Consider the following 26969-nt stretch of genomic DNA (forward strand, 5'->3'; position numbering starts at 1 on the left):
GATAAGAACTTACTGGGGGCTGCTGGATAATAGTCTCGCAAGCTTAAAAGCGCTGAGGGGGGTGTAATGTATTCTGGGGGAATACAGCAGGCAGAACCCTATAAAGCAAACCTCATCTCCCCCATCTGAGCACATTTTGGGCAAAGACAGCCCCTTTCGTTGGAACCAGCGTGGGTGGGGACATCATGCTGCCATAAACACGATTCGCCTCGTGATTCGATTCCTGGTCAAACAAGATGGCTGCAGTGCGCAACAACAAATGTTTCACGGCATGCACATTGACTAATTTCAAATTACTCTCTGCTGTATAGTCAAACCGCTACACTAAAAATCTGTTACTGTCTAGGACACCTACCTTTCCTGTTTGCACTGAAGGAAATATGTAAAAGTGGTATGACCTCTATTTTCAGGGTCAGAAGCACTGACTGTTTTTTTTTTTTTGGTTTGTATCCCCCAGGTGTCCTCGCATAGACCGGGTTGAATCACAGAAGATGAAAGGGCAAAAAATGATGAATTACCGCATGCTGTGGGCTCAAATAGGTTTGTATATAGTTTGTAATAGTAGCAGAAGAAACAGCAGGGGCCATTTGGTGAATTTATATTCTGACACAAGACAAAACAAAGCAGAACAATGGAACTGCATAGGAATACATTTATGAACAATGTCTTTCTTTCTCTTCCCCAGAAAAAGAGAAAACTGTGGACTCATGTAGATTATCGAGTGTGACGTAGAAGGAAACGCAAGATGACAGCTTGAAGGAACCCCAACCCCAGCCTCCGATCCTGTTGGTTCTTAGCCCAGTGACGCAGGACAAACCAGACATCTTTGGCAGGACTAAAAAAAAAAAGAGAAATCATTTGAAGGGGACTGGATGGAGGCGGATGCACCACTCAGACAGTAAATGCGACACACTATGTTGTAGAAAATTTTTAAGAGGGGTGAATTTTGATTTCTCTTCGTCTCAATGCTGCCCAAATGTCACACGAGTCTCCTGATGTGTTTTAAGCATGAGCTCGTTTCTTGATTCGGATCATTCAGTTACAGTCCTGTGGGTCTTTAGGATTAATGACAAGGGGAAAAAAAAGAAAAGTGGAGGGGTGAAAAACTGCCACTGGCCATTAACCGGCAATCAGACCTGTCAGGTAATCTGAAAACAGAGATATATGGGAGGCTGGGGAAATACTTTGACTGTTTTACAAGATAATAGCCTTAAACACTCTGTTAAAAGTGGGATTTTTAGTGAGAAATTTTGGAAAATGATGGTGATTACATGGCACACACTGTAGCAGAAAATTATATAACAGCCACAGCATTGTCTATTATTTTGTCAGATCAGGGGTTGGTGGACTTTTCTACATTCTGACCTCTTTCAGAATAACAGACGTTAATTACACAGTGCTGGGTTTCTCAACGAATCTGCCTGTCGTGACACATTGCACGTGCATGTCCCTTCCTGCATGTCTAATCTCTTTACAAATAGACAGGACATTCAGATATCATGTTTTTGATCAAAATATTTTTTTGTTGCTCATGTGGTGTGAGAATTTGACTGGAGCTGTGAATGTACACTAAACCTGGCAGCAGCTCTTTACATGGAAAGCCATGTCTCTCGCCATATGGAGCAAAAGCTGATTACAGTTTGCTCCGTTAGGGAATTCTAGCACCGTCGACCAAATACGCTGAGGAAGGGAAAACTCAAAGTAAAACTCTACAGAGGTCAACTAAAAAGTCAAACATGTTATTATTTAAGTGTCAGTTATTCTAGCATTTGTTATGTAGCGAGCAGCAGCCTTTTTTGTGAGATACAGAAGGCTGGCTACATAAAAGTAGCTACATAAAGCTTTTATTCAGTTTTGATCCTGTAGAAAGGTTAAATTGAGTTTCTTTTGAATGTCGTCCTTAATAAGTAGAGTATGCTTTTACCAGAACTTCAAGGGACGCAAAACTCACAAACAAACAGAAAGAGCTGCTTATGAAATCAGGGGAGAAAAATGAATACAGAAAAGCAGCAGAGGACATTTGCATCACCAAGTTATACAACTGTTCTCCACTGGTGAACAGCATAAACTGTTTTGATGATGAGTCACTGCTGGGACTGTTCAGCATTGTGTCATAAAACCCTTCTGATTGCACTCATGTGGGCTGGCAAGAGGAGTGGGTAGAAAACGGTTTATCTATTTAATGTTCTTACTGGGGATTTTTATTCGTGCTAGCAGTGTGGCTCTGAGGATGGCAAATTTGACACTGAGATTCATGTCACACAGTAAATTGTAGGAAACACTGTTATTCTTTGACCTCAAATTTTAACCCCTTAACATGCATTTTTTCCCCCTTTAAATCGTTTTTAAGGTCGTCGACCAGAGTGCATCCTTCAAGGTTGAAAAGTTGAGCCATTGCAGCGGAGTGGCAAAAACTGCAGTTCTTAAAACGGCCACTCGGGGCTTGTTCCAAAAACGAGTCAATCACCATTGACTTCTATTTTTAAACTCTCCAGCATCATGACAACTGAATAGGAGTGAATATTTATGTAACTCACACGTTTAAATTATATCACGGCTTAAATGTATGCGTGATTAAGGGTGTGGCTGCTTTAAGTGAGTACCGAGAGTCAGACACTTCCAAGATGGTGACGGCCAATGCCATTCACATTGAGCTGAGAACCATAATCCTTTGGGTGGTGTCACATCAGTGGGACACATGCTTGTTCTGAGGTTATTTTTGTTCTTACTACTGTTTATTGGACATATACTTGTGCGTTTAGTGGTAAAAAGCAAATGCTAGCATGCTAACACACTAAACTAATATGGTAAACATTATATATTTGAAACATAAGTATGCTAACCTTATTGTTGCGGGTGTTAGCATGCTAAGGTTAGCAGCTAAATCCCTCCGACCTACTCAGTTTATATTCTATGTCCATATAGTTAAACACAATTTGAATGCCACTTCCCTTGTATAGACCAGATTAACATTTGCAGAGCTGCAAGGTTTCTATGAACAAATGTTAAGCCCTGTGTTAAGATCTGCAATTACAGGGATCAAATGGGAATTCAATTTTTGTATATCAAAGGCTTCTATAAATACCCTGCCATTCACTCGACTAACATCACACAAGCCACAACAAATCCATTAACATCACATGTAAACCAAAGCTCTTAGGATTGTCATATGTTTTTCACACTTAGATAAGCTATGTATGTTGAGCTTGTGTTGCATTTAATTTATGGAAATGTTTAATTAACCTCACGGCATGGTTGCCTTTACAGTTCAAATAACCCCACAAACAAGGTGAAAGGCTTCACATGGCACTGTCCTCTGCACAAATAACAATACTGTGTACTTTCCCTTCAGTCTTGGACCAAAGCAGCAGTAAAGTGTCCCAAATTATGCGCGTAAATGCTATAATGAGCAAGGTTGTCAGGTCAGCTGTAGAAAGGTTGGCCAAAATGAAGCTTTGTGCACGTTTTACGGCTGAGGAAATGATAGCCTAATGATCTTTCTATCAACTGCACAATCCCAATACTCATTTCAGTGGCTCATGATATGCTTTATACCACAGCTGGGTAAGTCACGGCCCAGTGGTTTGCCACAATGGGAGCCAGTCACTGACGCCAGCCACGGGCCTGTCAGGCATTCACACCACGTACCTACAGCCACAATAGCCTCATCAGTAGCCTTATTCAATCAGTCTTCACAGACGGCCTGGACTTGGGTGCTGCAGACTCAGCCAGACGTCCACTGATCTGCATCACAGAGGCACCAACAATCAGAGCATCCTTCCTTAAATATCCTTGAAGTGATCTCTGATTTCGCCTGATTGTGTCCGACACTCCATTATTCCACTCAATGCTTTCAAGTAGGAATGTGTGATTAGTACAGCAAAAGAAGAGACAACGCCATACTGTTCAATTGTTTTTATGAATTGTTTTAGCCTAGTAAGTGTACAAAACAGACAGGCAAGGAAAGCTGTTTGAGGCAAGATTTCTGAGTCAGCTCTCGGCAGCATTCAGTCCACGAAGATCACTCTGGGTAGACATGAATTTTGTGCACGTTTGCCTTCCTCTGACGTCAAAACAGGAGGCTGAACACAAGGACACAAACTCAACCTTATTTAAATAATTCAGACCAGAATTAAACTAATGATGGCAGTGAGGACGCAGAGGGGTGTGTGTGGTGCAACATTGATGTTTACAGAAACCATATGAGGCCGATATTGATTCCCACATGCCACATACAAAGAGGGTGAGATTGTGCTGATCAATACTCTTATCAATCAATCAATCAATCTTCATGAACTGCTGGTTGTCCTTCAGACCAGAGTGTCAACGCCGCAGCAAAAACAACGTCGGAGGGTTCAGACGAACAGAGGTTGTCCTCTACAAAGCGGCCTGAAGGGCGACAGTGAAAGGCTAATCTTTTTATTTTTATGGACATTCATTTTCTTTGAATGTGAATGTCAAAGTCACATTCACTAAAGAAAGAAAATGATTGAATTTATTTTTGTGCAGGCTTTGCCGATCAAACTATTTTGGCTGTAGGTTAAATAATCCAGATCAGTTTAGTTTGCTTTCATGTCATATAAACTCCCAATGTCTAAAACTCACAGTATACCACAATATAGAGATATCTGTAACAACAATGCAGGATTTTATGAGTGGGCTAGAGGAGACCTGCTGAATGACTTTCTCGTCAGTGCAGCGCCACTTCATTTTCAACAACATAATTGTGCTCAACCATTACATTGTTCTGAATCCTAACACATTTTATGAACTGTCTGTCAGCAGAGTAGGTCTGACAACATGTCTGATAACAGCTCCTTTAATATCAGGTAAGGAATTTTTGTTGTTTAAATCTTTTAATTTTACATTTAAAGAGCTGGCTTTGTTGTTGCATTACGTTTCTCTAAGTGGTTTTGAATGAGCGTCACAGCAGTTATTGGTTTTTCTACATAATTTCGGTAACGCATAAAGAAATACAAGAGCCCTGCAGGTTCGGTAGAGAAATCAATAGACGTTCAAAGCAGTGAAAATCAGAATCATTATATGTATGTTTTGCTTCTGTTTACCTGCTAGTGATTTTACAAAAGTATCTTCATATAAATTAACTTATTCTTTTGTTCTTATTTACTCAAATACAAAAAAATTATCTTCATTTTATTTCAGTTTTCTTAATTTGTATACTTTTGTGATGCTGCAAAGCATACATGAACTCAAAGGACATAAGAAATAAGCACATGAGCCAAATCAAGCCTGAACAACGTACAGTTCCGTACGGGTATGCAAGAAGGATTATTTGATTATGCAGCCATGTTACGTGAGTCGTAAGATGAGATATCTTGTCAGTACAGCATCCGTCGGAGAGGATCATTCTCCGGGGTGTTTGGAGTACCGGCTCAAGGAGCAGCAGAGCAGTATGTAGGTTACCTGTCAAAAAATTAAGCCTATTAACTGCTTATATAACACGTCTCTCTTTTGACTGTGTATTGCATGTGGGTTCTCGTGTATTATTTCATATGTAGTATTTGTCCCAGATATGTTTATATTAGACTTGTAATAAAAGTTTTACCACAGCAGTTTTCATGTTGACAAGAATAGTTTTACTCTGAATTTATATTACAATGAATATCCATCTGATCCCTGTATACACAGTATTAATTAAGACTTTTACTTTTTATTTCACGTCTGCAGCATGATACCATCAGCTCCCTAAAGGCCATAACACACTTATATAATCCAACATTTCCAGTATTAATTAAACAAAAATGCGAGTGAGTCTGACGGAAGTGTGGGCAGGTCATCGTTATCATGGCTTTGCATGGCTCCTCTCTCGGACCATATTGCGCAGACTCTGGCTCCAAAGTCACAAGATGGCGTATCCTCTGGAAAGTAGCGTCAGTTTGGCCAATGCAAGGAAGTGGGAATGTGTTGTACATATTTATATACAGTCTATGGACACAGCCGATGTAAGGTGTTCGGGCTTTAAAGCTACTTTGTCACAGCAATACTTTGACTAAATGCTAAAATGTTGTCAGTTAGCAAATGTTGCTAATTAGCACTTGATAGTGCTTGATGGTGTGTTCATGGATAGGAGACATCTATGTTGAGACAACACTTTATAGATTCATCATCTGAGAACCATAAATGTCCAAAATTTTGTAAAACTTCCATTTTTGGGCATAGATGAAAATGATTACAAGACAGCTAATCATAGTCATCCGCGGGAAAGCATGAATATTGTCAGAACAATGTTGATACAAAATTTTATGAAACTAAAGTTTTTACTCTGGACCAACATGGCATTGCCACCATCCGTGAAGCCGTGCTGGTGAAGGAGCTAATAACCAAAGAAAATGTAAAAATTAGATCAGAAAATCCAATATTGTAGGAGTATCACAGAGTTTGCTAAACATCTATTTTTCAAATATTTTCGGAAAATTTCCATTTCGGTTTATAGATGTCTTCCATCATTTGTATCTGAGTGTAATTCTTCAGTAGGGGGTAGGGATAGTCTCCACACTGGACTAGACCTTTGCTTGCTCTAATCATATGGCTATTATGGTCATCAGTGCATCTCCATCGCTCGTCTTGCTCCGGGTTTCAGGAGCCATTTGTAAAGCAGCAGAGCAGGAAATGAGGTTGGTGCACTGCAGTTGCACAAGCCTGGAGGACGTGCTTGAGGGAGCCACTCTGAAGCCGTTGATTAGGTCTCTCCAGACGGACAGCGTGGGGGTCATCAGTGGTGGGATGGGGGTGAACATAGAAGTAGGATTTACAAGTGTTGGTAAGAGATAGAGACATTGCTAGTCCCCAGATTTATTTTTAGCAAAAAAAGAAAAAAAAGGGCCTCTGAAGCCAAATGAGCTTTATAGCTTGATCATAAAACTGGACCTACTGCAGTTTCTTCTTTAAAATGAGATTACATCCTTTCTTATGAAATTTTGTTTTAGTATAGTGTTTTATTTTTCTTCTTTCTTTCAGTAGGCTACCACACAAGAATCCATTGCTCCAAGTCTGAAGCTTTAGCAATAATTAAACAAACACGTTTTCACCTCTTTTGCAATACCGGCATCCTAAATAACATCAAATTCAGCCGTCACCACTCATATTCTAAAGGACAACATCGTACATACATCGAGACGTCCCTGATCTATTTAATAACACAAAAATCCGATATACGATGAAGACATGCCTCTGTGTTTAGAAGAGTGTTTAGGGGAAAACAATCATCATTCATCGTACTAAATTATCAGCTTCACTGCTACAGCAATTAGTTTCTGACAGTTTGAGCAGAATCAATAATTTTTCAGAGTGAGCCATAGCTGCCTTAGATCTCTCTTTGCCGCTACACAAAAATTGTTAATTGAAAAGTTTTTGTGCACTGGTAGGTGTCATCAATGTAAACAAATGAGACAATTGAAAGACAAATAATTACTTACTTCACGCGTCATTAAGTGGAGTTTCTCAAAATTAATGTTGCTGGAGAGGAGAAACATGGTGTTAAAGATCTGTTGTTAAAAACGTTTAGTTGGATTGGCCTCTTTGACATGTTATAGAGTGTTTAATAAAGGGGCATGAAATTTTGCTTACTGAAAAGCAAAAGTCTGCAGCTTTAGTTGTTAAAAGGCTATTAGTTTAATGATCCAATACTTCGTGTGGAAACAGTTTAGCTTGCTAAGTGTTTCTGTTCTAGCAAAATAGCAGAAGAAATAACAAGGTGGACAGGTGTTAAAATACCAATTTAGTTTGATAGTAGCACGATAGTAGCACTTGTGGTTTAGCTTGCTAACAACATGTGGTTTTGCAAGGTAAACGGGTTTGGGAATAGAGGTTCAGCTAGCTAACAGCTTGTAGGTCTACAAGTTTAAAAACTGTGCACACTGTGGTTGAACTTGCTAAGAACTTGCTAACATCTAATGGGTTAGAAAGCTTAAATGAGCTTAAAAATGTAAATGAGGGTTGAACTTGTTAGGAGCTTGCTAAGTGCTTGTGGGTTAGCAAGGTAAACGGATGTGAAAATCAAAGTTTTCCTTGCTAACAACTTGTGGGCCTACAAGCTAAATAGGTGTGTATACTGTGTTTGAATTTGCTAACAGCTGTGGGTTAGCAAGCTAAACAGGTGTGGGAATAGTGATTCGCTAAGAGTGGTAGGTGTAATTGAGTTTTAGCTTGCTAACGGTTTGTAAGTTAGCAAGCTAAACAGGTGCAGAAATAGTGCTTTAACATTCTAGTAGCAGCTAGACAAGTGTGGATATATTTGGTTTAGCTTTCAAATATCTTTTATGTTAGCATGGTAAATTAGTGCTAATACCTCAGCAGTATAAGTGTGGGCATATTTGGTTTAGCTTTCAAGGATTCTGTGTGTTAGCAAGGTAAACCAATGTGGAAATAGTAGTAACAGTACATCAGCAAGTTAAACTGGCATCAGTATAGTGTTTGTTTACACCTTGTTTATTAGCAAATAGAAGAAAGCTATCAAGAGCATGTATTTGTCAGGCTAGTAAATGTCTGGCAACAGTCAAGTCATGACAAATAGACTGAGGTACACAAACTGTGTCGGGTCATTTTTAATAAGATATTTGATCAGTTTTTAGATCAGTCCGGCACTGTGAACTGAACTCTCAGTCCAGCTCTGGCTCGGCCTCTCAGCGGCTCTTCCCCCAGCAGTGCCTGTGTAATGGGACACTGCTAAATGATGCTTGGGTCCATGCAGTCATGGCCTGTTACACCTGACTCGTTCCTTCCTGCCGTCAATGCAATCGCGCCGTTGTTAGCTTATGTTCTCCGGCCTAATTTATGACACTATCAGATTCATCGGATGCTGGCTACTGGACATCTCGGTGCTAAAACTAATTACTAAAACTAATTACCTGATGCAAATAACTAAGGTATGCTGTGTAACGGTTCCTTATTCTTGATGTATAATACATAGCAGAGGTGGCTTGGGCCACACAGGGACAACATCCTGCTCTTGTTTGTTTACTGCCATCATCCACAATCGGTACGCAAGCATGTTAATGCATTTGAATACATGTAAGTATGATGCTTGCTTTTTGCTTTTTACAGCTCTAACAAGGAAGTTTTTAGAATATTTACTGACATATTCTAAAAACTTCCTTGTTAGAGCTGTGTGCATCTGTAACTGGCTTCCTCGGCCTAACAAGTGTGTACTTCATTTGGATTTCTTATTTGCAAACTCTGGGAGTGGCTCAGCACACTGCAGCTGCAGCTGCTGTGCATATCCTGTTTGTTTGTAGGTGAATGCATGTGTTTAGGATTGCACATCTTCACTTTATCCTTACTATCCATGTCTTTGATCGCTTTGTTCCCTTTCACCACCAGCCTTTAAAGGTAAGCCAATCTGAATACTGAAATGGCTCACTTATTAGGGTTTGGTCAAATTTGCAGCTGTCGGGAGCCACTTGGTTTATGTTTTGTGTGCGGAGAAGTTATTTGCTATTAGCTGCTGAGAATGGTGTTTACTGGATTTAATAGTTAAGATTTGTCTTAAATCTTTACCTGGATACAGTAAAGGAAAGTTTTTTTTTTATGTCATGGTATCTTTGCTAAACCTGAACCCTGAACAACCCTCCTTATTATAATGCTTTAAAATATCCCGCAGTGATAATTTAGTTACTGTTTTGTATGCTCTGATCTATTAACATGGGATTATTCTGTTTGTTGTAACCTGAAGCTGTCTGTGAAGGTTCTCAGTCCTGAAGCTCTTCATCTGTCACTTCCATCAGCAACTATTGGCATCACAGTATTATTTTACAAAACTCATGCCGCCCAAGTGATAGTGTTGTTATTTTGACATTGACTAGCTCTGCACATTTTTACAGCCTGTATGCCTGAAGACACTTTAACCCACTCAGTATTACAGCTTCAAGTGGCCAAACCACTGCAGCCACTCACGAGCTTTGTTTTTACCTCGTTTGTCTTTGGTTTCACTGTAAACAAAAGAATTATTTATGTTTATAAAAATCTTTCTTCACAAGTGCATTTGTGCGTACAGTAAATACAAGCTGAGTTATTCATTATTTGTGCACTCTCACACAGACTCTGGTTAATGCCACATCCCCAAACAACTAATGAAAAGTGACAGCCAGCCAGCCAGCGCTGCAGGGCACACAAGGTTAGATAACCCATGCGTGCACACACACACACATTGTCTCCTGTAAGGGGTTATTTCCTTGCAGACTGTGCTCCTGTTGGAGGTGTCCAGTGTGAGTCCTTGGGTTTCGCTCTCCTGTCTCATGTGTCACAGCATGTTGACACATATCGAGGCAGTGATGTATTATTGAACATGTTGGAGATTACTTAGGAGCTGTACATTAGGCAGACACAAGCACAATTACCTACACATGTACATGTATAGTAGTCTAATTGCCCTGCAGGGGCAGTGACTGATAATATCTCTGCAAAACAACGTTTATGTCTGCCAGTTTAATCTCACCGTGTCGAGTGATCCATTCACAGTAACACAGTCAGAGTGGTTTAAATAATCATGACGATACCTAGTTTAGATAAAATAGCTGCCGGAAGTGGATCTAAGATAGCACCCTGCACTGCAGCCTTCCCTCAACATTAATAAATTGACCACTGATAATAAAAAGACGAATGGCATTTTACATCGCTGGGCGCTTAGGGCCTCTAACCAGCTTTCCTTCGTGTATGAATGGGTGTCTATATGGGGAAAGGCTCATGCTGCAACGGAGGCTAATTCCTGCTAATCCTACCGTAGCTCCAAACACTTAGAGATGGTTTCCAATGGCAGCCCCAGAGCAGGGGAATTGCTAGTGAGATTAGCTTGCGTTAGCTCCTCCTCTGTGGTTTACACTCACAGCCAGAGGCCAGGCTAGCATGCCGCTGCTCCCATGCTAACCTTTTGCACAGAAATGGATTAATTGTTTTTGTTGCACAATGGCTCACGTATGGCTTAGGGAACAATGTAAGTTTGATTCAACTTGCTCTGCTGCTATTTGAGCTTTGGTTTTATGGATGGATTGAGTGTTTGTACATTTTTAAAGCAAAACTGTGGGGACAGTAATAGACACCCTTGAATGATATACAGGCTAAAGGATGTGGTAGGGGTGTTTATGGTTATATTTTCCTCAATTTGATTGTTTGGCTGATTCTGCAGAACTTTTGTTTTCATATTTCCATGCTAATTTAGGATTGTTTAGCTTCATTCATTGATTTAATAGCTGTGTGACCATTATTACCTTATTATTTTGGTTATAGCCCAATAAAGACAATACTTGAGGTGTGTTTACAGACAAGAAAAAAGCTACATGGACTGAGAAACCCATATTCCTTAATTCTGGATTTGTAAGTAATCACATGAGCATAAAGGAAAACATTTGGCACATTTGTTGCCTGTATTTTCCAATTCATCTTACAGCTACAGCTTCACTTGCTACAATCTCCACCTACTTACTGAGTTTCTTTACACCTTAACACTATTCAACGCTATGGAACCGTGTTACTGCACCGTTAAAACCCCCAACCCCCAAAATTAACCCACAATTATCTAACTACACAGGATTATCCTTCCGTTAAACACTTGTTCTTCTCATTTAATTCCCAAACAAACCAGCAGGGAGCACTTTGGACACTTGATAAGCCACTCATCTGGTTACACTTCTTGTCTGAACTTAGAGTAAGAGAATATGTGTGTTTGTCTACGAGCAAAACTGTCTTTAAGTGTCCTTCAGCTGAGCTCTTCATTAATATGTTAGCTAAATTCTCACATGGTTAAATAATGTATAGACACAGATTTGTGCATACTGTAAAGTCCTATACCATGTTCGCTTGTATCGGCCATCTTCTTTTTTTCCTCTATTGTGTAGGCGATCTCTACTGAAGATGTTTCCACAATCAGGGAAATCGATTGTCTTTGACAACTTTCCAGATCCCACCGACACCTGGGAAATCATTGAGACAATTGGGAAAGGCACCTATGGAAAAGTCTACAAGGTGCTCAACAAAATTGATGGAAGCAAAGCAGCCGTTAAGATACTCGACCCCATCCATGTAAGTCACAGCTTGTTTGTTAGCTAGTGAGTCATTTGTGATCATTTTAAGTTTAATGTCACTTGTTTTGTCCTGTTTCCGATTATAGCCTCTGTGCCATGAACACGTTGCAGTCGGTGCCTGTTAACGTGCGGCGTGTTTATGCTCATGGTGATGGCACAGACTGTTACTGACTTGTGGCTCTAAATCTGTCACATTTGTTGAGAGACTAGTTTAAATCTGGCGAACCATTTGGTAGTTTTTCATCCATGTTGTGCTTTGTTTAACTTTTTAGTTTGCAATTCAACTGTTTAGGGAATATATTTCTACCAATTTCCTCCCAGTAATATACACAGAAAATGTGTATTTTGGGTCATTTTCATAGATTTTTCACTTCACACGTGGTTTTTCGTCCAAATAATTGACCGTAACTTTTTCTATTTATTTGGAATTTGGAGTACACATAGTTCATGTGGTTAGTTCATAGCCTTCCTTTTTGCATTATTTTTCATTTTTTAAAATTTACAATTCGGATTGTCTGTTATAGAGTTACACAATTACACATTTACTTAGTATCAAAGCAAAATGAACAAAGAAACTTGCGGGGCAATGAACAGCCTTACAGAAGAAGGAGAGAAGCCCTTAACAATGAGGGATTTAGTAGGTGGAATAGGTGTTCTGAAAAACAATTTTCATAGTGTTTGACTCATTAGCTCAGCTCCTGGAGAGATAAACATCATTCTGCTCTCCTTTATTCTGTTCACACGAAGATTATTACATCCTCTTACTATTCTTCCATCTACAACCATCAGCAAATTATCTCAGCAAATTGCCAGTGATGATATCAATTCAGCGCCCTGATCATCTTCTTTGCTCTAGCGGCGCTTTAGCATGGAGCCAAAACGCATCTGGCACCGAGGCAGAAGAGTGAGATGGAGGGAAAGTGGCCTAAAGCAAAGAACACTGTGACATTTAGCAGAGAAGCACAAGGTTTACATGATAGCGCGGCACTGATCTGAGATTTGTTATGGTGACAAGGTTTACACATTGCTGCTAAACCCCGCAATGTTACTTAGCAGGAAGTGCTACATTATTGTGATGTAATATTAGAGAGGATTAATTAATACTGTTTATTAACGTCATCTTAGATTTTAGTTTTGGCAAAGATCACTGTCTTTTAGATATAATTATAAAGACAATAGCGTCGTTTCCATGATTTAGCCTGGAACCCTCATAAGAATATGTCTGGCATAGACATATAAAGCCTCTTTTGTTGTCTGTTTGAAAGGTACATTGGTTTATTAGGAAGCTCTAATGAGCAGCTGTTTTCATTACTTAAGTACAGACTTCAAGTCTTATTAGTCTTTTGTACATTTGTTTCTCATTATTGAGAAATGATTATCTGCAGTTCACTCACAGTCAAATGTTTTTCATTACAGTATACACCGATCAGCCACAACATTAAAACCACTGACAGGAGAAGTAAATGACATTGATCATCTTGTGACAATTCAATGTTCTGCTGGGAAACGTCTGGACCTGACATTCATGTGGATGTTACTTAGACATGTACCACCCACCTAGACCAGACCAGGCGCCCCCACTCCACAGCAATGACACTCCTCCTCCCAGCAGGATGCAGCCTGACACAGGCACACACACAAAAACGGTTTTGGAACAATTCAAAAAACATGAAAAACAGCACAAGGTCTTGACCTGGCCTCCAAATTCAATAAATCCTGTGGGATGATCCACAAAGGCCCCTCCTCTAAACCCATAGGACCCAAATGCCCCTGACTAACAACATCCTGTTGCCAGGACGCCACAGTACACCCTCAGAAGGCCCATGTCCATTCTCTGATGAGTCAAAACTGTTTTGGAGGCACAAGGGAGACCTAGACAATATTAGGAAGGTGGTCATAATGTTGTGCCTGATCGGTGTAACAAACTTTTTTCTTGCAATTCTTATTGTCTCTTGGAATACTGGATAGTTCCTACTTTTCTGCCCTCTGTGGCTATAAACTAAATTCATGTGACAAGCAGTGACATGTTACATTACTATTCCTGTTATGCTGTGTATTTGTGTCTGTGGTTTATAACTTTAATATTAAATGTGCACCATCGAGGTTTTTACATGAAATACTCCTTTTCTGTCAGCTTTAATTATTGTGGTGCTGCGCGGCATACCATGATTACAGTAATTAAGATGTCTTGGATTTGCCCTTTTCGCCCACATTCCCGATTCAGTGATGGAGACTATGTCCTACGAACATAAACTTTTTTAAAATGCCTGTTTGTTTGATAAAAGAGAGTTTGATATCACTCTTGAACCTGTATTTTTAACACGAAGATAGCCTGGTTCTGTCAAAACACAACAAAATCAGAAAAACTGTCCGTGTTGTAAATTTAACTGCTTGTCTTTCAGGACATTGATGAGGAGATCGAGGCGGAATACAACATCCTCAAAGCTCTGTCCGACCACGCTAATGTTGTCAAGTTCTATGGGATGTACTACAAGAAGGACGTGAAATGTGGGGATCAGCTGTGGCTCGTGCTGGAGGTAGGAACACAAGAGCCTCTGCAGTTTTGACTGACATCGCGTTTACATGTACGCCGCGGCTATAGACAGCCCAGACAAAGAGCGTGTATGTACAGATTAAAAGTCTGGTTGCACTTCACACAGCATGTCTCACCAGGTCTATGCAGCAGTGACCAAATCTTGACAAGGATTATGTAACAGTTTTAGCCTCCACAGGCAGTCTAGGAGTTTACTTATAGGCCACCTGGGGGATTTGGTCGCAGGCCAGTTAGCATCATGAGGGCGGGGGTTAGCTTGCGTGCCGTGGCTGCGGTGCTGAGAGCAGCAGAGCAGGGATTTCTGTTGGCAGGGGTTGTCTCTGCAAATTAGTTTATAAACCTGGAAGGTTGGAGCACAGGTTGAAAAGTCCCTTGTTGCAGATGATTTCTGTTGTTTGGATTCGGGCTACAGCACACTGAAACCGGCCTCTCTTTTTGCATTTGACTTTGCTTTCTTGCACCTGCTGTTGTACAGGAGTGGTCAGATGCAGGTGTAATTTTTTCAATGAAATTCAAGGGGACCTTTGTGGTGGTGCCGCTGCTGCTGCCGCCTTATGTACATCTAAAAAAGCCTCGCCGCCAGCTGCCCAGTTCTCCGTCTTTCATATTTCACCGCTTGCCGTAGCCCTTTTGAAATGTCAAGCAGCGGGCAAACATGTAATGGAGGTCAACCTCTGAGGAGAGAAAGTGTTTGCGGGGACCAACACAGTGTCAGATATCGGCTTTCTTTGCCTTTTTGCCGTTCCGGGTGTGTAATTTGTGTTCCTGCTTTGATAGAGAGCAGTAGAACCCTGGTGAACATGGTCAGCAAACATGAGGAGGTTGGATAAGGAATAAGGAATAAGGAATAATACGATCTGAAAGGTTGTAGAGGTAGAATTGTTATAAAAATCTTTTTTGGTCATTCTAGCATCATGACTCTTGTGACATATCTCAACAATTATACAAATTGCCATAAGATTTTGAAGTTAGGACAGTTCTTATTGATCTTGACTTTTCTTTTAGTGCCATTACAAAGTTGAGAGTTTGTGTTTTATAGGAAATATGTCAACAACTACTGGATAGAGTGGCAATTACTTTAGCCCACACAAAGCTGTAGGCTTTCCCATCAACCTCAGCTATGTTTTTTTTTCAATTAGAAAATGTTAGCTAACAGGGCTAGCTGTAATGATGGCATAAAAACATAGACAGCTGGACAGATCTTAGTCATGTCATTGTTTCATCTTCGGTTTAGATATACCATGACCCGGATGACTGAGAATCTTCCCAAAACTTGAAGAATGGTGCTAAATACTTGCAGAACATTAACGTGTTAACATTTAGCTTTGTGAATCATAGCTGGGCATTAACCAACCCTTAACCAAACTCCTATTTATCTGGATGGTCTCCGACTCACCCACCCTCAGAGAAAATCCCACAACCAAAAAAGAAACCACAGCTCAAAGATGAAGAAAAAGGAAATAAAATAAATTAAAAACAGACAGTAGCGAGTATAAATGTTTTTTGTCAGTATATGGTTTAATTATGTGCCATTTTATTGGATTATCCATGCATTTTTTTCCTGTCTTAGCCATGTCTCTTATTCTGACAACAAATGCGTTCCACATTGTACTGTTTTATTTTCCATTATCGAGTGCAGCAATGCTGGAACACAGAGCCCATATTTCTGTAATCCAAGCTCATAGGGGTTTGCATCAGCAGCAGCAGTGTTATGCCAGCCCAGTAGATAGTTTTCACTTCTCCATCTTGTGTTTCTTTCCCTTTTCATCGCTGTCCTTCCTCCCGACGTGACCAGAGGACTCTGCGTTTACTTTGCTCAGATATCAAGATGCAGAATAATCCGACTACGTTACACGCTGTGCTAGAAGAAAACAAAGAACTGTTTTTCAGGATTTCAGCTGCCAGAGAGAATAAATATAAATATGGCGTGCCTCTGTGGTTTGCCCCCTGTTTACTCTATGGTTGAATATCATTTTTTTTTCCATTTCTGCAAATCTGCAGCCAGCAGTCTATATCTGGTGGCTAATCCTGAGGCTGAAATCACTGCCTGACAGTTTAGTAAGTGGCAGCCTCTCTCTGTATGTGTGTGTGTGTGCTCTGAAGTAGATGCACATGGGGTTTTAGCAGTGAAAAGACAGGAAAGCAGTGAGTGAGGTGGTCATTCACCATGGTTACTGTCCCTCCCTTCTAAACTGTAATTTTCCATCCTCGAGCGCTGCAGAGAGGAGCCTTTCTCTGCCCTGCACTGACAGCAGACCGCTCATTATGACCAGAATTCATACAAATTGCATCCTCTACTTTGTTAGCCCTTCATTGGGGTACGCGAGCTTTTGGCTTCGCCTCTGTAGTGTGCTCCTTTATGATGGCAGATGTGATGTGGGCAGAGATGAGCAAGCTTTCATGTACTGCATGAAGGCCTAATTTTGCTCCCAGCGAGCTTAAAAATACTTCAAAGATAGCGACGACGGAGCGACTTTTATTCTCTAATTGAAAATAAGAAACTGATTTGGATGTGCATTTCATTTGTGAGACTCAAAGGGACATGTTAAAAAGAGGGCCAATATTTAGAGCAGCCTTTTAAAGCACATTTTATACAGATGTGTCTTACATTGTGCCAAAATTGAAAGGGCACGACTCTGCAGCCATACTTTATTTTGAGTTTTGTTACTACTGTTGATTTAATGCTAGAATTAGTGATATTTCAATAATTAACATTAGCATACAGTCCACGGTATGTGGAGATAAACTGTGATTCATCAGCTTTTGCTGTTTGTATTTTCTGATGGCGGTACAGATTTGACAGTGACAACACAGAGCAAACTGAAAGATATTAGCAGTCCAGATCTTTCTGGTAATCTATGTGAATGTTGACTCAATAAGAGAATGTTGCTACTAGAGTTTATTTTGCTTTCAATTATGATCTCATTTCAGAAACTAATGAATGAAGTGCAAACCTTCCCTCTTCAGACACATCCCATTTTGGTGCAAATTAAATGTCCAACCTAACGTCCTAATGACGTACAACACATCAGTCAATGCTAGGGGTTAAAATTTTTTTAGAGTCAACTAATATGTGGTGAAAGTCGAGTTGATGTTGATTAATCGATGACGTCACGCCACACATAAAAACACAGTAGAAAGTAACGCTTTGCAACATCGAAATCTATATTCTTGACCTGAATACATATCGGAGCGTCTCACACAAATTAAGCTACAGAAGGTAACTGCAAGGTAACTGACGCTTGAACACAGGCTACAGTCGGCTGTAGACCACGTCAACACCATAAACACCATCAGTCTGACACGTCTAATATGCGGCTCTCATTCAGCATTCAAACTCTCAGCTCTACCATAACTTCCATCTCTCACGTGGTGCATTCACTGACATCAAGGACAAAAAGACATGCTCTACAACCACAGCAACAATGTCAACTAAGAGAATACAACAGAACTGAACATAAAGTATGCTTGTTGTAAGATAGGATAATGTAGCTGGGATTAAAAAAAACAAAAAAAAAAAACATGTGTATAACAGCTAAAGGCCTAATAACTTTTGACAATGAAATTCACCAACAAAGGGTGCAGCCTCCTTCTCTCCGTTACCCCAGGACGTTTGGTGAAGTCGTTGACTGACTGCCATCCAGAGGATTTGGACCATTCCTTTTGTTGTATTTCAGGACTGACTTACATATTCTGCATGTCTTGGTAGAATGGGCTTCATCTTTAGTGAAGTATTTCCACACACATAATGAACCGCTGCTAGTTTGCTGCAGTGACCCACTGGGCTCCCGTGTTGTTATTGTCATGTGATCGTCGAGTCGTCGACTTCCTGCTTAAAGCATCATGGTACAGCTGTAAAGTCGACTAGTTGACTATTCGGTACAACCTCTAATCTATGTTAAACTGCTGTTTTTACCAGTGGAAAATTAAATAGTTTGGAAGTAAGAGGTTTTGATATGCTGCTAACAAACTGTTTTCTAACTGGCACTTAAGGAAGAGGTTTCTCAGAATCAAGCCAGTCTATAGATTCATCTTTCAACCTGATAGTGACTGAAGCACTGAGGAGTAGCCGTGGCCAGTCGGAAGACTGGTTTGAGTTAGGAGACCCTTTCACAACATTAAACAGCTTCTCTAATCTGCTGCCATTTTCTTAGCCTTCTTGTTGTGATGTCTGGCTCATTTGAGATGATAGAGCTGAATCGTAAAAGACTTGAAGATACTTTCCTTCCTCTTTCCAAGTAGTGCTACTTTTGGTAAGGTTCTCATGACTGTGGTGAGGTATTTTGAGTAGTTTGACATGTAAGCCTTTAATTAGTTCACAAAATCTCTGCTCATTGAATCAATAAAAGGAAGACCCAAGAAAAATACATTTCTGCCCCCTTTTTTTGTCTACTGCCTTTCAGCCACAAGGCGTCTTTGTTGGGCACTCTGAAAGTCAACAATAAACTGCCGTGTCCTGCTTTTACCCTCATTAGTATCTGTCCTGATTCGTCCTCTCAACCTCTGCAGTCATTAATTGACAATGAGGTCTAAAATGGTATGCCTTGTTCGGACTTTTCAATAAACGTTGCCAGAAAGTGGACACCCCAGCTATTATGCCTGTGTAAATGATAAGGCTACAGGGACAATGGGACCGCTTTTCTCTGGAGACGGTCCAGCGTTTCACACACAGACACACATATTTCATCAGGCATAGTGCACACACATATACACAATACACAATACGGCTTTATACTCTCAGGAAAATGTACATGAAAGATGACTAAAGTCAGCACCTGTGCGTTTTGTCCGTTTCATCTTTACGTTTGTTTTATCTACTTCTTTAACCCGTCTTTGATGGACTGCTTTCATTTACATGACTAAACAAGCACCTGACCTCATTTGTAATGGAGACTATCCCACTCAGTATTCATTGTATTCAGTTTATTCTTTGAAACGGATACTTCTGTGGAGACTGACACGATGAGCAAGATGAAAACATGGATCTTAACAGACCTTTTAACTGAGTAGTTTCTAGCAAATCTGTAAAGATGCAAATTTATAAAAAAAAATTTATAATGACGTATAATTTCTTGGACTAACAAACAAAACTATCCTGTATGTAATCATGGGCACTTCATTTTACTTGCCAATGAGAATTTTAGCCTAAAATTTAACATTTTAATTTGACTAATTTATCATGTTTTAAACAAATCTGATGAATTACACAATAACATCTTAAAATGATAGTGTTTTGTAGATTATCTGTTTGGTAAACCCATGTAATCTAATTAGATTACTAATTAGTCTACATTGTAAAGACACCTCTTAATCTTGTCACATTTAAATCTCTGTTGTCCAGCTCTGACTTCATAAAAAGGTTAGGAAATGTAATTTTATCCGTTCAAGAATTAAATCAAACCAGCTCTGAAGTTCCATATATCGTTTCCTCCCTGCAGAGATTTGGGTCTTCACCACATCTCTAATAATTAATGCTCATGTCCAGCATCACTTTGTAGATGTGGCTCAGGTGAGAGCACTAACGTTTAGCTCAGCTAAATCTAGGGCAGCAGACCTCTCATTAATATGGATTTTCCTGTCTGCCCTGTGTAATTTAATGATGACAGGTGATACGGCAGCAGTGATGTGGGCTGACGTCAGGCGTGGCTCATTGTCGGAGCGCCGCGCCGCCTGCGAAAAACCTCTGCGGTATTCTCTGCTTAACTGCAGTTTGTCTGCACGTCTGATAGCAGAGAGGAGGAGTGATTAAGCTCCCCATGTGGCAGCTGAGATACATGCCATCCATCCTGCAACGGCTCTATGGGCTCCTGATGGAAAGGTAGATTGATAGGCAGATAGAAAACACACATGAGGTACGGCGTTGAAAACTTATGCCAGCGCTTAGTCAAGGTCAAACACTCGCTTCGCTCTCAACATCTCGAGCATGGGAGGATTACTGAACAGGGCAACGGGGCCCTTGGCCGGAGTTCCTGCCACAAAGGGACACAAAACGGCTACAAAGAGACACAAAACTACCACAAAGAGACACGGTTACTGCACGGTGACAGCTTTACTACAAAGAGAGGCAGAGTTACTTCAAAGAGAGGCACAAATTACCACAAACAGACATAATTAGTACAAAGGTTCACATAACTGCTACAAAGAGATACAGGATTACTACAGAAAGGAACAGCATTATTACAATGAGACACATGATTACCACAAAGAGACCAAATTGCTACAAAGAGACACTGATTTACTATAACAAGACACAAACTGACTACAGAGATGAGCTGAATTACTATAAAGAGGAGCAGAATTACTGCACAGAGAAACGCAAATAGACAGAGTTACTTAAAAAAGCGATGCAACACAACTGCACGGAGACAAAACCGACTACAAGAGAAACACAGTGACTACGGCCTACAACAGTGTTGTGTTTGCTACTTTCAGCTTCTCACATGACACAAGTGGCGAATTTGATCAGTTTTCTATAATTGTAAATTAGCTATAATTGACACGCCTTCAATCTCTGTGCATTGGATTATAATGAGAGTCACTGAAAATCTGGGCGCACAAACACAGATTTGTCACTTGATTATGTTATGATGCTACTGTTGCAGCAGTGAGCACCTTTTTTCTTAAGACTGCAGACGAAAATATTTTTAGAAAGGTAATACAAGATAGCCACATCATTTTTCTATGTAATGCCCATTATTACCTTACACATGTTCAGTAGGTAAACATCCCTTTCCGTAGCTGTCAGGGGAAACTAAATAATGCATTGTAAGCCACATGGTGTGCTCTTGTGTACGGTTCTCTATCATTTTGCTTGTGCATTGAAAATTGTTAGCTGCGTTAATACTGCGGTGTCGAAGTTATTTATCAGATTCTACAATGTACGACATAATCTCTGCAGGGGTCTGATTTTTATCCTCAGTAACCACACACCACTGAACGCTTATAGGCTAATTAGGCTTTCAGTTCACAAGTGTTGGGAAATTAGTGTAATTATAAAAGAACAAGTGTTTCATACATAAAGACGTTTAATGGATATTTCCTGTCTAGCACAAAATGTTTGGGATGTTTTTTTTTTTTCTTTCATTCGGTTTGGAGTAAAGACGTGATTTGAAATCGAAACGGGCGATGACACATCTGTAGATGATATCCTTTACCACGCAACGTGACATGGCCTGTGTTTACAAACACCGTTCATATGCAAAGAGTCTACAATTTCTGTTCGCTTCCAGCCCCCAGCGCACTGATTGACATCTCAGAGCTTTTGATTTTTCGTATACCTCCGGCATCTCCGAGAAGAAAGGCCCAAATTAAGGGGTATTATTGTTGCCAAGGCAACCTACTGGGTAATTTTCTGTAATTTTCCAGGAGGGAATTGCTATTGACAGTGGAGTCCATTTCGAGATGCCGTATACCACAAGAAAACACCTACAAACACAAAAATGAAACATTTCTTTCTCCGGCAAGGAGAGAGTCTTGGAGCCTATTTTTAACCCGGTACGTTCTGTTACTGTGACAAATGTCCCGTAAGTGGCGTGTAATTTCTAATAGAAATGTTGGCATCGGCTGAAAACACAAGAGAGAATAATTTGTACATCTTTAATATTCACCCTGCTTAGTCATCAGCGTATAGATTAAGCCCTGCACAAAAACATTTACATTCTTTCTCACTGAGCTGCTGCGGTTAAGATAAGCCTCTCCAAAGATGGACAGATTTACTTTCAGCATCCCCTTTCTCACCGTGAAATCTTATAATCGAACCTGTTTCATCATCTGAGAAAAAATTCTGCATACCCAAGATGCTCCAGATATCGACACATTGTATAAACTGAGCTGCGAGTGCTGACTCATGCTGAGTTGTTTCTCATTGTCTGCTTTTCTTTTTTATGTCGCAGCTCTGCAATGGTGGCTCGGTGACAGATCTGGCCAAAGGCATGCTGAAGAGAGGGGACCGAATGGATGAAGCCATTATTGCCTACATCTTGCACGAGGCCCTCATGGTACGTTTCAGGGTGCGCGAGGGGAGACAATACTGCAGAGTTCTGTGGAACAGCCTCCCCCCCTGAATGATTTTTTTCGGTGAAAAGACCTTAAACGGGGTAATTTTGCAGGCAGGTGCTTGTCACAAAAAGCTGTTAACCCCCTTTTTTTTTTTTTTCTTTCACAGGGCCTGCAACACCTGCACATCAACAAAACCATCCACCGTGATGTCAAAGGCAATAACATCCTTTTGACAACGCACGGTGGAATCAAACTTGTGGACTTTGGTATGTAATGTGTGTCTTTTTGGCACTATCCTTCTCTAATCAGTGAAAATCATGTTATGGCTCAATTTAACAGAAGAGGGTCAAATCCATTATCTTCAGCTGTCTGCCAAATAAATTGTGCTGCTAATTAGCTTCCTTGAGAGGCTGGAATACATTTACACGACCCTACAAGCTAGCAGACGATTATACTTTCCCCCGGCTATTGCCTAGCCACTCTGTCTCCGCTTTTACTCATTTGCTTTTGGGTTTTCTTAACCAAATGAGGCACTCCGAGCTGCACGCCACAGTTCCTGGACTGAAGGACTTACGAAACGCAAAGTGATTCTTCAGTGATTTCCAGGAGATGACTCACGCCTGTTTTTTGCAGGCTCTGAAAAAACAGCTGCCTGTTTTCATTACAAATAAAATCCCCACTCAACTCTCGTGTAGGTTTGCATTTAGTGCGCTAATTGTGGGCTTCTCTTAAAAGCCTTCCCCTAAACATGAAGCGCAAAGTGCACATCACTTTTATATAAGGAGGTGGAGGAGGGGGGGGTGCATTAATGGAATCACTTAAAATATTCGAATGTGAAGTAGTTAATAAGAAGCATATCCAGCCTTTGCCTGCAGAGCATCTCGTTCCTCCTGACAGTGCTGTCATGGAAATTCTACCTAGGTTTGGTAAAAGGAGTGATTTGAGGGTTGTTATGGAGGAAGAACTTTTTTCATAAAAACTATTACATAAGGGTTTAGTAATGCATTTGGATTCTTGAGTTATTTTATCACAGTTTTAATGATATATACTATAAAAACATCAGGAATGGTTGAACTTTAAAGCAACTGAAATGTCTGGTGTACGTAACGCTGCGTCCTCCTGCGGTCGTATAAATAAGTGCATGCAAAATCTGCTTGGCCGAGTCTGGACTAATCACCACCGTAGCCAAGAACATGGCAGAGAAGTGGCTGCTGATGGAAAAATTTATCGTTTCTCATCTGTTGTGAAATAGTAAGTCACTAACCTGAAAAAAAATAGTGCGACAATGACACAAAGCCCAGTCTCTTGACTGAAAGTGGACTTCTTTATACTTCTTAGCACACAAGATCATATAAATTGTTCGGGGAGTCTTTTCTCATTACACATTAAAACAGTACAAAAAGTAAAGGAATTTCTGTATGCTGGATAGAAAAAAGTCTAATGGCCACTCAAAACTGTCATGTAACACCTAATAGTAACCTTGCTACTAATCCTTTTCCACCTCAACTGAACCAGTGGTTCTGGTCAACCTCCATCTAGCAGTACATACTTTAATACTTTTACTTTTTAGTTGCATAGAGCACAGTTTGCTTCATTCAAAATGCTTTCACTGGAACGGTGAATTGTCCACGAGCACATCCTTTCCAGAGGTATACAGTATAAAATTCAGCCGGGGTAATATTTCCTACTACATTTGGTTGCTTTGGAATTTTTTGCTGCTGTATGATGTTCAGGTTATTTAAAATACTGCAGTCTGTCTACAAAAAAACAAACAAAAAACCTCACCTCGTTGCTTTTTAGTTTTTAGGCAACTGGACTTGTTGGACTCTTCTTCTTTAGTGAACTGAAGAAGCCCCATGTCTTCAAGAAACCACAAAGAAGTTCAGTTGCCTTTATTTTAGCATTGTTCTAGATACATGACTTGGATTTGTTTTAATTCCAACATGAGACTGAAATTAGCTAATTGCAGACTATTTAGTTATTAAATTAATGCCTTGGATACGGCCATACTGAGAACCAGATAGCAGATAAGATAAAACAAAGGAGCTGCCAACTCACAGGATTGGCCGCCGACATGATCTAAAAAGTCTCCATGATAGTAATTATATATTATATGTTTCTCTTGATAAGGATAGCCATGAAATATCTTTTAGTAAATGCCAAAACAGTCACTAACAAGGCCTTAATTACTGTTACAAATTCTGAAAAATGGGTTGAAAATGATGCTGTGCCAAAATCTCTTTAGCAACTGTGCATAAAATATTCCTAATAAAATACATAATAAATTCTTCTGCTTCCAAGTTAAATGCAGTATACTGCACACAGTTTCTGTCACAGTATAATTGTGCACAAACGCATCATGCAAATCTGAATAATCTGATATATTGTGTAACTAATGGTCAAACAAACCACTGGACGGCTGATTGGTCATCGATGTGGAGAAAAGGGATTCACCCACACACTTTTACTGCTGCTTTAATATTTTGAAATGGGATTAAAACACATGTATCATAAGATGTTTCCAATTTTGTCCCAAACTAAACAAGTATTTTTTTAATTCTAAATATAGTCAACGTTGTTTCAATTAAAGGCACACAAAAAATATTACACAGACCGTGTGAGACAATTTATTTGAAAAGATTAGAATCCAAGCATCCCTAACAGCATCTATTCTTTCTGCAGTATATCGTCTCTTGTTTATTTAGGAACATCTTATCATGTGTTTCTCTGGCTAAGCCTGTAATGAATATCCAAGATAGGAAGGCTACAGTATCTGTGGAAAGAATATATGAGTTTAAAAAAACACTTACAACAAAGAGCAGGTTTCAGTTCACCGTCTTGTTAAGTGCTAGGCTCCTGAAATCCAGGTAGAAAGTAATTGCATTTGAAAACGTGACATTTTGTTATCGATAAATCATTACCGCATTAATTTTGAGGCGTAAGAATAACTGCTGTAAACAAATGACACCATCGATCACCGCAGACGGCCGAGTGAGCTTATCTTATTGCATATTCGCTGCTGTCACTGGCTCATATATTTGTTTGCTGTTCAAAATACACGCATGTAGAACGGTCCATGACAGGGAACATAAAGGAAGCATCTGCAGATAATGGGGTTTGTAATGAAATATGGACTTAGCGCTGAAAGAGTCTTGTAATATTGACGTTTCAGACATGCTAGCAGCTCGGCTTTCTGTATCGCATATATATATTGGTCTGTTGGTCAAAACACTACTTTGGTCTAAAATACTTAAACAACTGGGTTGACTGGTTATGATGTAATATTGCATCAGTTGTGTGTAAGCATACTGTCCAGGCGTCACAGTCGTTCCTTGCTTTGGTCAGTTACATGCAGATGATGCCACAAAGAAAGTGATTTCCATTTAAAATGATAAGGGCTTCTGATAACCAAATTTCAGCCATAAATGTCAAAACAATGAAGTTTTCCCAACTTTTAGTTAAAAAAATACAAAGAACTTATTATTCCACATGCTTTGTTTGAACAGATTCAGTGCTTTCTTTCTATATGGATATTTTATACAGACATTCATGATTCCATAGATAATGCGTTAACTTATTTTCAGTTTCACCTATTGCCATCATCAAGTCAAATGATTTGCCTGTCCAAGTATTGTAAAGTAAACCGCAGTTCCTCAAATGGCCACTTGGGGCTGTTTTGAAAAGTGAGTCAATCCCCACAAACCGCCATGTTAAACAGGACAGGGTTAAATTTTTATATAACTCAACTTTTTTTATGAATAATTATTGCCATGGCTGCTTTTCGTAACATATGGGTCCTATCACAGGTAGCTAGTTGTTAGCTGATTGTCTAAGTGGAGTCTGATACTGCCAAGATGGCGACGACCAAAGCCACCACAATGAGCTTCAAAACCACCCTTCGTGGGTAACGTCTATACTCACCAAAGTGAAACTTCTCATCAACTCAGCGGTATTTATTTGTCACTTTAGCAAATGTCTTCAAAATCACTGCAAGACATTAACAGGTGACACTGTGAGCATGTTAGCATGTTGATGTTAGCATTCTGCGCAAAATGCCGCTTTGCTAGCGTCACAGTGCTGGTAAAGTAGCTGTGGACTTATTTTAGTTAAATTCTAACGTGAAGCACATGAATTAATAATCCACACTTAGACCCCGAGGCAGGTGACACACACTTGCCTTTAAATGCTAAAATCTGAATTTCTCGCCTTCCCCTGTCGCAAAGTAAATGTCAGGTCATTCTCCTGAAACAAAAATGGCCGCAAACTGAACAGATAAGGCTCCTGTATTATTCTCTCCAGATAAAGAGTATTTAGCATGATTCAATCTCCTGATGCAATTTCCTCCAGAAAATGGCCACAACTTTTTTTTTTTATGTGGCTGC

The 26969-nt window shown here is 39.9% G+C and overlaps 1 protein-coding gene across 1 annotated transcript in view; it reads left to right on the top strand.

Moving 5' to 3' along the window:
• The first annotated feature begins 9936 nt into the window (after window positions 1-9936).
• myo3a (myosin IIIA) overlaps window positions 9937-26969 on the top strand; it is a 52165-nt gene continuing 35132 nt past the window's right edge. Inside the window, exons 1-5 of the mRNA XM_084566048.1 lie at window positions 9937-10948; window positions 11850-12033; window positions 14438-14572; window positions 22482-22586; window positions 22754-22853. Coding sequence (XP_084422174.1) covers window positions 10947-10948; window positions 11850-12033; window positions 14438-14572; window positions 22482-22586; window positions 22754-22853 — 526 coding nt within the window. The 5' untranslated portion in view covers window positions 9937-10946. The remainder of the gene's footprint in view (window positions 10949-11849; window positions 12034-14437; window positions 14573-22481; window positions 22587-22753; window positions 22854-26969) is intronic.

Source organism: Chelon labrosus (assembly GCF_963514085.1).
Source record: "Chelon labrosus genome assembly, chromosome: 18".
Lineage (NCBI taxonomy): Eukaryota > Metazoa > Chordata > Actinopteri > Mugiliformes > Mugilidae > Chelon > Chelon labrosus.